At 47.3% G+C, this 13,502-nt stretch overlaps 1 protein-coding gene across 1 annotated transcript in view; it reads left to right on the top strand.

Moving 5' to 3' along the window:
* Positions 1-516: 516 nt before the first annotated feature.
* Positions 517-13,502, top strand: part of kcnb2b (potassium voltage-gated channel subfamily B member 2b) — a gene marked incomplete at both ends in the record, with an annotated part of 83,048 nt that continues 70,062 nt past the window's right edge. Inside the window, one exon of the mRNA XM_083681657.1 lies at positions 517-1,098. Coding sequence (XP_083537783.1) covers positions 517-1,098 — 582 coding nt within the window. The remainder of the gene's footprint in view (positions 1,099-13,502) is intronic.

The following is a 13,502-nucleotide window of genomic DNA, read 5'->3' as shown; positions in this document are numbered from 1 at the left end:
AGACTGAAAAGTAAGCAAAGGAACCTTATCAGGTGATAAAAGATGAATAACTGATACATCATTCAGACAAATGGGATTGGAGAAGGAGAAAGCTGTTGTTCATGTATGGCATCCAGATCAACTGTAGCCTAGTGTTATATTGATATCAACAGGTGTTTCTGTCAAGTCAGCACTTTGTAATGTAGGCCTTATCTCATCCACCCCAACCGTCATAAAGCTCTTTCAATGTTTCTCATGTAATGAACAGGAAACATTGAAAGACTCTGTGGTATTCATTCTCCTGGTGATAATGGCACAGAACCTGATCCTGTGAACTGTCCATTCCCTCTGCTTCACCTCACAACCCCATCTCTCTCTTCTGCTCTCTCTCTTCCTCTTTTCAGCCATGGAGGGACTTGTCTAAGGAGGATCCAACATAATTCAGTTTTTTTTTTTTTTTTTCTACTTTCTGATTTTATTTCATCTCCCATCTCTCCGGGATAAGCTTCCTGCCCTCCCCCCCTCCTCCACTGCACCATGGCTGAGATGTTAACACCAGGGGTCCCCAAGACCAACCCCCGGACCTTAACCTCCCTCCCCCCAGAGCCCATTGAGATCATCCGCACCAAGGCCCGGTCCAGGAGGGTCCGCATCAATGTGGGGGGGCTGAACCACGAGGTCCTATGGCGGACCCTGGACCGGCTCCCCAGGACCCGCCTGGGCAAGCTCCGGGACTGCAACACCCATGACACCCTGATGGAGGTGTGTGATGACTACAGCCTCAACGAGAACGAGTACTTCTTTGATCGGCACCCCGGAGCCTTCACCTCCATCCTCAACTTCTACAGGACGGGGAAGTTGCACATGATGGAGGAGATGTGCGCACTGTCGTTCGGCCAGGAGCTGGACTACTGGGGCATCGACGAGATCTACCTGGAGTCGTGCTGCCAGGCCCGGTACCACCAGAAGAAGGAGCAGATGAACGAGGAGCTGAGGAGGGAGGCAGAGACGCTGAGGGACAGGGAGGGAGAGATCGAGTTTGATAACAAGTGCTGCTCGGTCAAGAGGAAGAAGCTGTGGGATCTGCTGGAGAAGCCCAGCTCCTCATTGGCTGCCAAGGTAAGGAAACCAGGAAGTGTGATGATAACACCGCCCAGACTCATGTTTCCTTTTTAGGAGGTGTCAGATATTTAACTGCAACCTCACTGCTTCTTCTTCGCCACACTGCACTAACACTTGACAAACACTCCCTCCCACCTGAACAAGCACAAGAGGGTTTTTTACTTATCAGTTGTTTAGAAACTTGAATGGATCCACATTGTATTCACGTCAGGTGCTGTATCTTATGTTCAGTAATTCCATTTTTCATTGTTCACTCCAGCCTAAGGATGAATCAGATACAAAGACAGGCGAGTCTCAACGGGATTGTTTTGTGTTGGTAGAAGAGAGGGGAAAACGAGGGAAGAGGAGGAGTGCAGGTTGAGGAGTCAGGTGTGATGTATATCTCAACAACAGGCAGCAAACACATTTGGTGCAGCGGACTCACAGTGCCGACACTGATAAATGAGCAAAGAAAGCTTTCGCATGGAGGGGGGAAGTGCATTGTTAGTGTCTGAGCTGATGGAAGTCAGATTGTGAAGCAGAACACTGAAGCAATGTTCAATACACCAGTTCAAGTGTTTGCTTCTTTGCTGAGGTGGAGTTTGTCAAAGTCGGGCAACTCTGTGATTGACATATCTCTGCTCCGGCTCCACACAATGTGTCAATGTGTCATTATGTGAGCGAGGTGCTGCTTTTGTGTTTTGTTATTTTTCTTTCCGACAGTGTTATTATTACAACTGGAGGTGTCACAGGTTGTTACATTGCAGCACTGAGGACATACTGTACAATACTATACTTCTTATACAGTCTAGATATTGGAGTGTTGAAAGATTTTCACATCGTGGGCCACTTGTTTATGTCCCATCATATCTCATCCACCATACTGTTTTCTCCATAGTTGACTGATAATCACATACCAGCATATTGTGTGTCGTGTATTCACGATGATAGAGACTAGTACAGTTACACCACTGAGCTCTCTCCTTCCTTTTCCCCTCTCTCTGTCTCAGTCCTCCATTAGGCAGGCCGGCCTTGATGAAATCCAATCACTGGTAGTTTACAGGGAGCCTCTGATAGCTTTGACTACTCCAAACCCCAGGCCTGGGGTTCATATTTCATGTGTGAGAGAGGAGAATCATAAACGCATCCTCCTGCAGTGTGACGGGGTGGGACAGGCACAAGGCTAGCTCCCACTGTGAAGAGTGTGAAATACACTCCCCGACAGCTGCCACTGACCGTGTTATAGCTGCTTCCGGGTACCTTGTTTTGATGCATTTTTTTGTTCCCCTAAATGCAACCTCATCCGTTTCGGATGGACGTTTTGCCTTAGCCGAGACAGGTCGACGAATCACGCGTGATTCGATTTCAGCCCCAACACCCCGCGTCTAATTTATGATGCCGGGGGGGTTGGGAGTGAAAAGAGCAAAAAGATGGTAATGATGCTAGAATACACTGTTTCAGGAGGAGGCGAGCTATAGGGCTATGACTTTAAACAGCATAGACTGTACTGTAGGCTGTCACCACTTTGGTGTTCTCTCTTCCATCATTGTCGGAGGGGTAATACCTTGATGAGCTCCGCATGGCTGGGTAACATTTTCTAAATGAAATAGTGATTTGTGTGTCTCTGCCCCAACACAGCAGTAGCGTTCATGTGCTAGCAGGGAAGCCATATTTCACATGAATCAAATGCAAAACACGGCTGCCGATATATAATTTAAGGAGAACTCAAGTCACATCGAAAGCATCATTTAATATGCTGTGTGGTATTTACCATGATTTACACGGGATATTGAATTTGCCTCTAGAGTCCTCCTCGATGTTGCTGACCTGTTCACTATTACAGTAGGGGGAAGACTGGGCAACGTCAATGGGGAGATCCCTCCTAAATCAAATCACATTGACATTCTGCTGAGTGCTCATGAATAGGATCTTGAACGTGACTCTAATGGCTAACATGGAGCCCTCTGATCATGCAGAGGTTATCCACGGCTGAGAACACAGCTAAAAAAGGACTTTCCTCCAACCATGAGGCATCTCAGACAGGCTCTCAGAAGTTGTAAAAGTATTTTTTGGGACGAGGCCCAGTCTAACCCTATGCCCAGGAGAATGTCATTACCAGCTGGTTACATAGCCCTGTGCCTTTATATGATGCAACCTGAGCCCTTTGTCGAAAGCCATCACACACACTATGCTCCCATCACACTCTCTCTCTCTGTCTCTGTCTCTGTCTCCCCCACTCTCTCTCTGTCTCTGTCTCTCTCTCTCCCCCTTCTCTCTCTCCCCCATCTCTCTCTCTCTCTCCACATAGGTATAGCTCTCCACATAGGTATAGCTCTCCCCCCCCCCTCTCTCATCTCTCTCTTTGGTGTAATATTGCTCTAAGGGGATTTTAGCATAAGTGTGTGGTGCAGGTTTGTCACAACTCCCCCCCTTTAAACAAAGGTTAAGTATGAGAGCCTTGACATTTGCAGCAGGCTCACAGTACAGGATTACTGTACATGCAGTGACAGACAGGACAGGCTGGGGGAGTGAAGGGCCTGATCCTGGACAGAGACAGTAAGTAGGATGTGTGAGAGAGAGAGGGACAGAGAGTGGTGTAGAAGAGAGAGAGGGAGAGAGAGGGGCGGAGAGGGAGGGAGGGACAGAGAGTGAGAGAGAGGAAGAGAGGGACAGAGAGTGACAAGAGAGGGAGAGAGGGAGAGAGGAACAGAGTGGTAGGGCCTGAGAGCTGGACTAAGAGATGGCTGAAGAGAGGAAGGGAGGGAGAGAGAGAGAGAGAGGTACTATATTGGGAGGGGGAGGGGGGAGACTGATGGAGGGTCAAGGAGAGGGACAGAGAGAGGGAAGGGTAGAACCATAGAGAGAGGAGAAGAGTATGGAGAGACCCAGCCTTCTATGTAAAGCTCCAGAATGCCTTGCTCTGTCTTTGCAAACCTTCCTCTTGAATAATGAATGTAATGGTGGAAAGAAGGTGGATACTCATTAATGCAGGGTTCTGCTGTGCTGTGGTGGTCATCTGCCCTGCCCTTCAGCCTGTACTGTAGGCCTGAGGAGAGAGTCATTTTGGGGCCAGCAGCTTAACCTGGGTGCTATGTTTGACTATATATAGTGTGTCTCCTAATAGAGTGCCGGCCATACAGTAAGTGTGTGGGTGTAGCTCTGCCTGTCAGAGCTTACAGAAGGACCAGTGGGACGTCCATGTTGTGACAAGCCCTCGCGTGTGTCGGGGGGTGGGGTGGGGGGGGGGTATCGAAAAGGTTGTGGCTACTGCACTGAACTTTAGTGAATTCCAAGCTATCAGTAGCTGTCAGAAATTGCATATTAGGTCAGATAAATTACATACTTTACGGCCTTGCAGCCATATTGGGATAGACGATTATGGTGTATTCATGACATATGCTCTCATTATTTGACATGGGGGTTAGTGAACGTATTTGCTGTCAGTAAAATAGCAGAAGTTGCTTGGCACAAGGGTTAAGGGGGTGTTTGTGAACAGCTGGGATGCAGCTCATTGTGGAATATTAAAAAGGGCTCCCTCACTGGGAGATCTCCTCTCTCTGTGTTTGACTATCACAACAGCTTAGCTGCCGGAGAACAGAATATCACGTGTGATCAAATCAAATGAGATTACTGGTCCCAAATCATATTTTGGAGAAATCCAAATCTCAGGAATTTGCAGTGAAAGGAATAGAGTTCTATTGCGGTGAATTTTGGTCAGAATACACCACCAAGCCTGATAGGATCATTGACCATAAAGCCTGTGCTGCCCCTCGACAGTGTACCATCTACAAGCCCTCTCTGGTGTGTATGAGTCTCATGTATTGTTGGAAACATGACACATCAATACCAGGTCAGAAGCAGGTCCTATCCAATTGACATTTTCTAAGTGGTTCTCCTTCTTTCTTGTTCTACTTCCACACCAGGTCAGGCTGGTGGAGGTAGAAATCGGAGGACAGGCTCAATGCAATGCATGGGATGGAATGACTGCTCCATGCATTAACAATGAGCCCATCTTCTGATTTCTACCTCCACCAGCCTCCCTTGTTCCACACACTATCACCCTTCTACATAGCTTTGATATTACACACCAACAAGCATCTCACATGTGTTTAAGCGGTTCATTTCTGCATTTCTGGATAGCTTGCGAAGGTGGTAAACAGCCTGCTTGTGTATTCATACAAATCTCCGAAGCGTAGATTGAAGTATCATTTAATTATGTGCTGAGAAATGTGATGAGACACAGTGCCTCGTCTGTATTTATGTGTGCATTGAAAAACGGAATGATGTGCACAAAATGCACCGTAAATATTAGGGCCTACCACTTGCCCACCCACTCCTGATTTATTGAGGGTTTCATTCATGAGTTAAGACCATGTTCCTGACACTGTAAATTACTGATATTAGTTGCTGCTCTGATTCATTACAGAGTACTCTAGAGTATAATTTGTAGTTTCGAGAGCAATATCCTTCTATAATGATTTGCAATTTGGCAAAGCCCTTAAAAAAAAGGAACCTCGTTTTAATTTCAGCAATTCATATAGTCTGATGAAGCCAAAAAAGACAGTCATTTTTATCTCTGTACTGTTGTACAAACTGTTTTCATAAGTTAGTGGTTATCTGAACATGACAGATACTCAGAGAATCAGTCAAAAACATGTTTTGATCATCTCCTCTCTTGTTTGATTTTGGCCCCCGCAACACCATCTGTGCAACCCCGGAAAGCTTGTTTAGGATTCCAGACATTTCAAAGAGATTGATGTTACACTCCCCAGTCGTTTCAATTGGAGTTTTTTTTCTATACATGAGCGATGTACAGCTCTCTGTATTTGTTCTTAATGTGGATGTGCACCATTACTCTCCCCCTTTATCTAATAAGCTGCTCTAAATGGTTATGCCAAGGCTTGGGCAGACACTGGTGCTATTTTGTCCTCCCACGCTCTGGGCCCAGAAAAAAGCAGCAGTCAAAGTCAGTCAGCTCCAGATAGATTACCATATCTGGGGTTGCAGTGGCTCCACACAGTACAACAGGCAACACAAGCACAAGTCAATCTTTGCCTTGAAAGTCATATAATATGTATCATCCATCTCTCTAAATATAGTGCAAACATTGCCGTATGCTGTATGACTCTACAGGGTTAGTGTCTGTTTACAATACACATTGGATAGCATACTACTATGCATATGTAAGCACTGTGATTCAATTCATATCCCTGCTAACAGTGAGACAGGTAAAGGACAGTAACACAGTAGTTGGAGCTGCCTGCAGCTATGCACCTGTGAAGGTTGACTCTCTAACTCACTCTCTGCCCAAAGAGTGTACAAGCTCTTACAGTGATGAAGGGCAGACGCTGTGTGTGTGTGTGTGTGTGTGTGTGTGTGTGTGTGTGTGTGTGTGTGTGTGTGTGTGTGTGTGTGTGTGTGTGTGTGTGTGTGTGTCTGAGTGTGGTCTGGTAGCCCTAGAGTGTGTATAGCACTGCCTGTGTTTTAAAGAGAGAAGCCTATAGTCAGCAAGCGTTTGTGTCTCTCCCTATCCCTGAGCTTGCCATATAGGACAGCAGGTGCACCCTGGTCATCATTGCCAGCTTTTCATCTCTGCATGAATTGTGGTCTGTCCTTCCACGGCTAAATCGATAGGCATCTGCATTTTTTAAGAGAACATTTTCAGGTTGTTGGGCAAATGGCTTCTTAGCTGCTTCACTTTTGCTTATTTTGTTGAATGATGGCAAAGCCTCCTGCAGTAGTGCTGGTCTTGTGTCGGTTTGAATGGAGTTCTGATTGTGTTTGTGGTTTTATGATCATACTTTACTGTCGTCAATCCTTTTCATATTCTGGAATTCAGCGGAATGGCCCTTAAAGGCACTGTGTCTTATACACTCTCTCAGGTATTCCAATAATGTCTGGTTTTCACAGAATCCAACCTAAAAAGGTCTACTGAATTACCTCTCCTCCTACATAGTGTTTCACATTGCCTTTTTCTTCTTCTTTTTTTTAAAGTCGTCCCACTCCTATATTTTTCTCTTTTTTTTGGATAGAGATAGCAGAGAAAAACAGGAAAGTAAGGGTATGTCAGCAGGGCATGTGCTGGATGCGAATCCATGCCAACATGGGCACGTGTGTGCACTGTAAGCCATGGTGCCAGACCACTGGACCACCCCCAGGCCACTCATATTGCCTTTTACCAGAGCTCTAGCCTTGTGTATTGTATAGTACAAGACAATTTAGGTAGGAGCACACCTTCTCCCCTCTCCTGCAGTTCCCCAGGTTACATAAAACTTTCCACCGGGGCTATCTAATCATTACAGCCTAGCATTTAGGTACTAGCTCCTAAATCCTCTTTACCCCGCATTCATAATCAGATAAGAGAGGACCTGATAGATTATGGGTGGCATGGGTTCTTATGGCCTCAAAGCACTGCTTATCAGATGGATGTTCCCTGTACCTACAGGACAGGACACACTCTACCTACCGCAGTCCCCACGCTTTAAAACTCAGTTTATCTAGCGTTTCTCCACAAAAGAGGGGGATTGTACATGTGTGTGTGGCAGAACTCCCAATATGGTCATTCTAGCGCACCCCGTCAGGATGTTATAGTGTCAAGAGTTAAAGGATCCAATCTATAAGCATCATGGAAAGATTTGGTTGGCTTATGGAGAAGCTTATTATCTTTGTGAATGATGTTGTAAGCGAAGGACTGTAGATACTGAATATACTACGAGGGCTTTCTCCTCACAGATTTTCACACAGCAAGTTCTCTTTACAAATTTCACCAACTGAAGTTCCAACCATTATTGCAAGATTAATTACCAAATGATAATTGAAATAAATTGCAGTGGTTGACTGTGTCTAGACAGTGTGATAAAAAAAAAATAATAAAAAAAAAATAAAAACAACTGAATTGCACCATTTAAATTGTTGAGTCACAGTTATAAAACATTGTCATGTAAATTCAAATCACAATGTTTGGGGTCAGATTACCCCTGAGGCTTAAGAGAGCTGAATAGATTATGTTTGTGTTCTTGAGTGCAGATATTCCAGGGGCAGGTAGGAGAATACATTCTATTGATCTGATAGACGGGGGATGTGTTTGAGGTCAGCGTCAGGGCTGTTACTACAGCTCCTCAGGAGGGGATGGGACAAGAGGAAGTTCTTCAAGAGGAAACTGACTGAGGACTATTGATCCTGTTGACCCTTTGAAATGGATCTCTCTCACATTGAAATCAATTTTAATTATTTCAGAAATATCCATAGTCTCTCTCTCTCTCTCTTTCTTTCTGCCCCCCCTCTCTCTCACTTTCTCCACCCCCCCTACTCTCTCACTCTCTCTCCACGCCCCCCTCTCTCTCTCTCCACCCCCCACCCCCCCCCACCCCCCTCTCTCTTTACTCAGCACAAACCCCCCATGTCGCTTTCATCAATTTCCGTGAGTTTCGATGGGGACTCACTTGCATGCAAAGGAACCTCCCTCAGCCTCAATGTATCTTAGTGGCACTGATGTCCCAACAGGGCTTGCAGGCCTGACTGGGGTGTGTGTGTGTGTGTGTGTGTGTGTGTGTGTGTGTGTGTGTGTGTGTGTGTGTGTGTGTGTGTGTGTGTGTGTGTGTGTGTGTGTGTGGGGAGGGAGGGGGGGGGGGCATATCATGCTGGTCCAACCCTGCACATTGAGATGCAGGTGGGGTAGACAAACAGTAGCAGGCCAAACTCACAGGGCCATAGCTAATCCTGATTGGGTAACCCTTGCCGTTTAAGGGATGGAGAGGGGGATGGATGTAGGCAGAGAGGGAGGGAGGAAAGGGAGGGAAAGGAGGAGAGTGATGCAAGGCATTCGGAGGAGCATTCCCACCGAGAGACAGGAGCACAGAGGCAGCAGTCTGGTTTTGGGCCGGCAGTGATGAAGTGCCAGACGGAATCTGCAGGAATAATCTTCCTAAGCATACAAGCACTAGTGTTTAGTAAACACGATCTTTATCGACTCAATATACAGGCAGCTGCTACGAAGGAACTGGACTGCTCAGCAAAAAAAATCCGGCAGATTCCATCTGGCCACAGTCACGATGTGATACATTTATAATGTGCTCCGGTTGTCACCTGGCTGAAGGCATAAGGGAGGTGTGTGGGTGACAAGAGGTGGAAGCGCTTTGTTCCTCTCCTCTCTCTTTCTCTTCCTTCTCTCTGTCCATCTGTGTCTCGCTCTACCTCTCTCTTGAAGGGTTGGGTGGTCTAACTAAGTCCCAGGAAAGAGAGTCATCATTCTTAACACTATGAACACCAGGTCTCTATTACGTGCTTCACTGACCCCCGTTCACACACACACACACACACACACACACACACACACACACACACACTGTCTGTGCCTAGTGGCCCCGCAGTCATTCTTCCACACCTGTCCGCCTTTACAACACACACACACACACACACACACACACACACACACACACACACACACACACACACACACACACACACGCACACACACACACTCTGCTTCTTATCACAGCCTTCAAATAATGCTGAGCCAGTAAGGTTTGCCTTGGGTGCCACAGTGCTGTCTCTCTCTCTCTATACCCTCACTCCCTCTCCCTCTCTCTCTTTCTCTCCTCCACCTACCCATCATTCTCTCTCTATCTCTTTCTATCTCCTCCATTTCTTTCCCCTTTTACCTTCCTCTTTTTCAGCCCCTCCATCTCCCTCCCTCCCTCCCTCCCTCCCACTCTCTCTCTCTCTCTCTCTATTTCCCCCTTGTCCCTCTCCATCCCTCCCTCCCTCCCTCCCTCCCTCCCACTCTCTCTCTCTCTATTTCCCCCTTGTCCCTCTCCATCCCCTCATCCCTCTGTCATTATTGACTTGAGGTGAAGGATGAAATGCGATCTGACTTGCTGTTCCATCTCCCGCCCAGTGACATGGGAGTATATTGGCCCTCATTGCAGCGTTGCTATATTTGGCTCTTGATCAATCATGTTTGTGATTCAGCACCATGCCACGGCAGCGCTACCTCAGGTGTCTCTCCTCTCCTCTGCCGTTAACACTCACTGACGGACCGCCAACTGCAGGGGCAACAAGGGTGGGTTGAGGCGTGTGGCCCGCGTGTGAGATGAATGATGTCAAAAGAACTCAGAACGCCTTGAAAGATTGTCCCCTCAAAGAAAATCATGTTCAAAATGGGAGTTTTTCTTTGCAGTGAACCCCTCCCGTCTCCAAATCGCACGTCAGGAACTGAGAAAGGAAAGGAAGAAAAAAATGAATAAGTAATAGACTTCATTTTCTCTCGTTTCCGGCGAAATCCTGTGTTTGCATAGTTTCCATGGAGACTGTGGCTTCAGAGCGTGGGCTCCCACTCCTATCACTGTCTTACCCAGAGTGAATGCCATTCATTTCCATGATGCAGCCTGTGAGAGGCAGAGCAGCTGGTACCTCTCCCCCACAATTAGCCCCAATGCTAATCCAAGGAAACACACTTGGTTCACCTCCCAAATGTAATTACGTCTTCTGTGTTGTTTCCTATGTCAATCAATCAATCAACCAGTGGGGGGGGGGGGGGGGTGGAGACAGCCAAGATTTCATCTAGTTCTGAGAGATACTAAGCTGAAAGATGAAAACACATTAGAGATTACAGGGCCTACAGCCCGCACCACACCACACCGCACCGTACCACACCACTGAAAGGGAAGAAGGACCCAAAATCTGCCCAGGAAACAGACGCCCACCCCCCCCCCCCCCCACAACCAGTCCAAACTCCCAGCCCGGCAGAGCCCACGGGATGGGAAGAGCATGAAATCACTAACAACAGCAAACACCAGGCACCGGACCAGTGCCAACCCCTGTGCCATTCCTACATCGGTGTAGCTGCTCAGGCCTGACGTCACAAAGGCCAGTCGTACAGGAGTAGAAGGCTTTCATATTGTTCTATCATGCCTCAGGGTCCAAAACCTACAGACATGACTTTGCATTTGGTTGTCTTAAATGTTACTGTATGAGTGTGAGGAGATGCAGTAACTATGGTACGTTAGCATTGTAGCTATGGCATGTTAGCATTTGTGTTGTGTGTTCTTGCCTTGACCAATAGAAGTGCTCCTTGACACTGAGATGCCATTGTGGTATCATACATGGCGTTCAAGGAAAGTCATCCTCCCTCAAAAATCTATTTCCAAAGATGATCTGGCTGAGAGGATAGGATTGTAGTTACAGAGAGAAACTGCTTTATAAAACCACATTTTTTTTCCATGCTTTATTACATTTGATGGCTCTGGTGATGAGAATGAAAGAGCTTAAGTTTGAAATGAGGAGAAATGGGTTTTGATAATCACCGCTCCATAATCATCTCTGTGTGAGGCTGTATTAAAGAGGGAGGTAGATGAGACACACACACACACACGCATGCGCGCACGCACACACACACACACACACACACACACACACACAAACACACACACACACACACACACACACACACACACAGGAATGCACGCATCCACGCACACTCGCACACACACAGACACCCTCCCCCCTCCTCTGGTCAATCCCCTACAGAAGGGACACTAGTGTGCCATCGGAGAGAGTGGCCGTGAGCTCTCACTCATAGAAATGAATAGGTCTCAGGCCTCCGCCCCCCCAGTGCCCCCCAATGCCCCCCCACACAGCTCAGTGGCAGGGATCTAAACCTGGGCCTCTGCTATGAAAGAAGAGATTCATTAACAGCCTGAAAAAGGAGCGGCATGAAAAAAGAGCCTCCAGGGCAATTTAGCCAGAGAGAGACAGATAGCACAGGGGGGAGGGGGGGGGGGGGGGGCTGGAAGGGGCTGGAGTCTAGTTTGCTATTACCTTAGCCACACAGTGATGAAGTGGTATCTACCTGTACTGTAAGCACCTTCCACCTCCTCTCTTTCTTTCTTTATTTCTCTTCTCCTACTTGTCCTCCAGATCCTTCCTTTCCTTTCCCTATTTACCACTTTTATCTCTTTAAAATAACATTTGGATGTATTTTTAAATGTTTACAAGGCTGTTCAATTTACCCCTTCTTCCCCTTTCCCGATACTTCTCACACTCCCCCCTCCTTTCCCCTTTCCCCATGTCATTTCTCTCTCTCTGTCTCTCTCTCTCTCTCTCCCCATGCTGTTACCATTACCGTGGGCTGTGCTACCAGCTGTCTGCCATCCCAGCACGCCTCAGGAAATGACACAAGATATTATGGTCTCTCCTTGACGCTCAATTCTGCTCTGCGCGTGCATCTCCTCCTCCTCCTCCTCCTCCTCCTCCTCCTCCTCCACTGAGGCTGAAGGCTCTGTGAGAGGTGTACTACTACTGTATACCTACTGCTCACAACTCAGCAATAGTACTAACTGTACATGACAGTCCTCCTTCTTCTCCTCTCCTCCTTTTCTATCATTTCATCCTCCTCCATCACTCCAGTTTCTCCCTCCATTCCTTCATACAGTACAACCCCAACGGTACATGAACCCCTTCCTCCTTACCCCCCAACCCCACACCTCCCTCCCTCCCTCCTTCTCTCCATCTAATTATCCCTTTTTTCTTATCCCCTTCCATCCTTCCCAACCACCCTGTACCCTCTCTCTCTCTCTCTCTCTCTCTCTCTCTCTCTCTCTCTCTCTTTGTATTGGAAGTCCCTAGGTTGTTGCCCTGATTACTGGGTTCTATGGTGAAGTTGTTGCCCTGATTACTGGGTTCTATGGTGAAGTTGTTGCCCTGATTACTGGGTTCTATGGTGAAGTTGTTGCCCTGATTACTGGGTTCTATGGTGAAGTTGTTGCCCTGATTAGTGGGTTCTATGGTGAAGTTGTTGCCCTGATTAGTGGGTTCTATGGTGAAGTTGTTGCCCTGATTAGTGGGTTCTATGGTGAAGTTGTTGCCCTGATTAGTGGGTTCTATGGTGAAGTTGTTGCCCTGATTACTGGGTTCTATGGTGAAGTTGTTGCCCTGATTAGTGGGTTCTATGGTGAAGTTGTCCTTCCGTGCTCTAGGTGGCCTTTGAGCCTCCCCCAGGCCAGTATATCTTCCAGAGCGTGTCTGTTCTCTAATCAGCTTAGTTAGGCGCAGCCTGCACCTGGTGGCACGGGCCCGGCCGGAGGAAAGGGGATGCGGGGACAAAGACGCACACTCGGACCATGTGACCCGTGTCAAGGTCAAATCGTTTGTCAGCCAGCCAGCCGACCTGCCAGCCAGCCAGCCAACCGAAGGATTAACGTTTGCCACACTTCATAGTTCACACGTTCTTCAGGGTTTATCCCAGGGAAAGGCAGGGAGCAGGGTTAAACCAGGTGTCATGTCGGGCCACGCCAACTCACTTGCAATGCAATGAAGTGGACATTGCATAAGTATGTCCCATCGAGGTGAGGTACTGTATATGGAAATGTCATTGACCCCAAACTCTAACGACTGTACACTAGTTTTCCTCTGCTGGTCTTTTT

Source organism: Argentina silus (assembly GCF_951799395.1).
Source record: "Argentina silus genome assembly, chromosome: 1".
In the NCBI taxonomy this organism is placed as follows: Eukaryota; Metazoa; Chordata; class Actinopteri; order Argentiniformes; family Argentinidae; genus Argentina; species Argentina silus.
The sequence above is the reverse complement of the archived record's forward strand: the minus strand, read 5'-3'. Positions and strand labels throughout refer to the sequence as shown.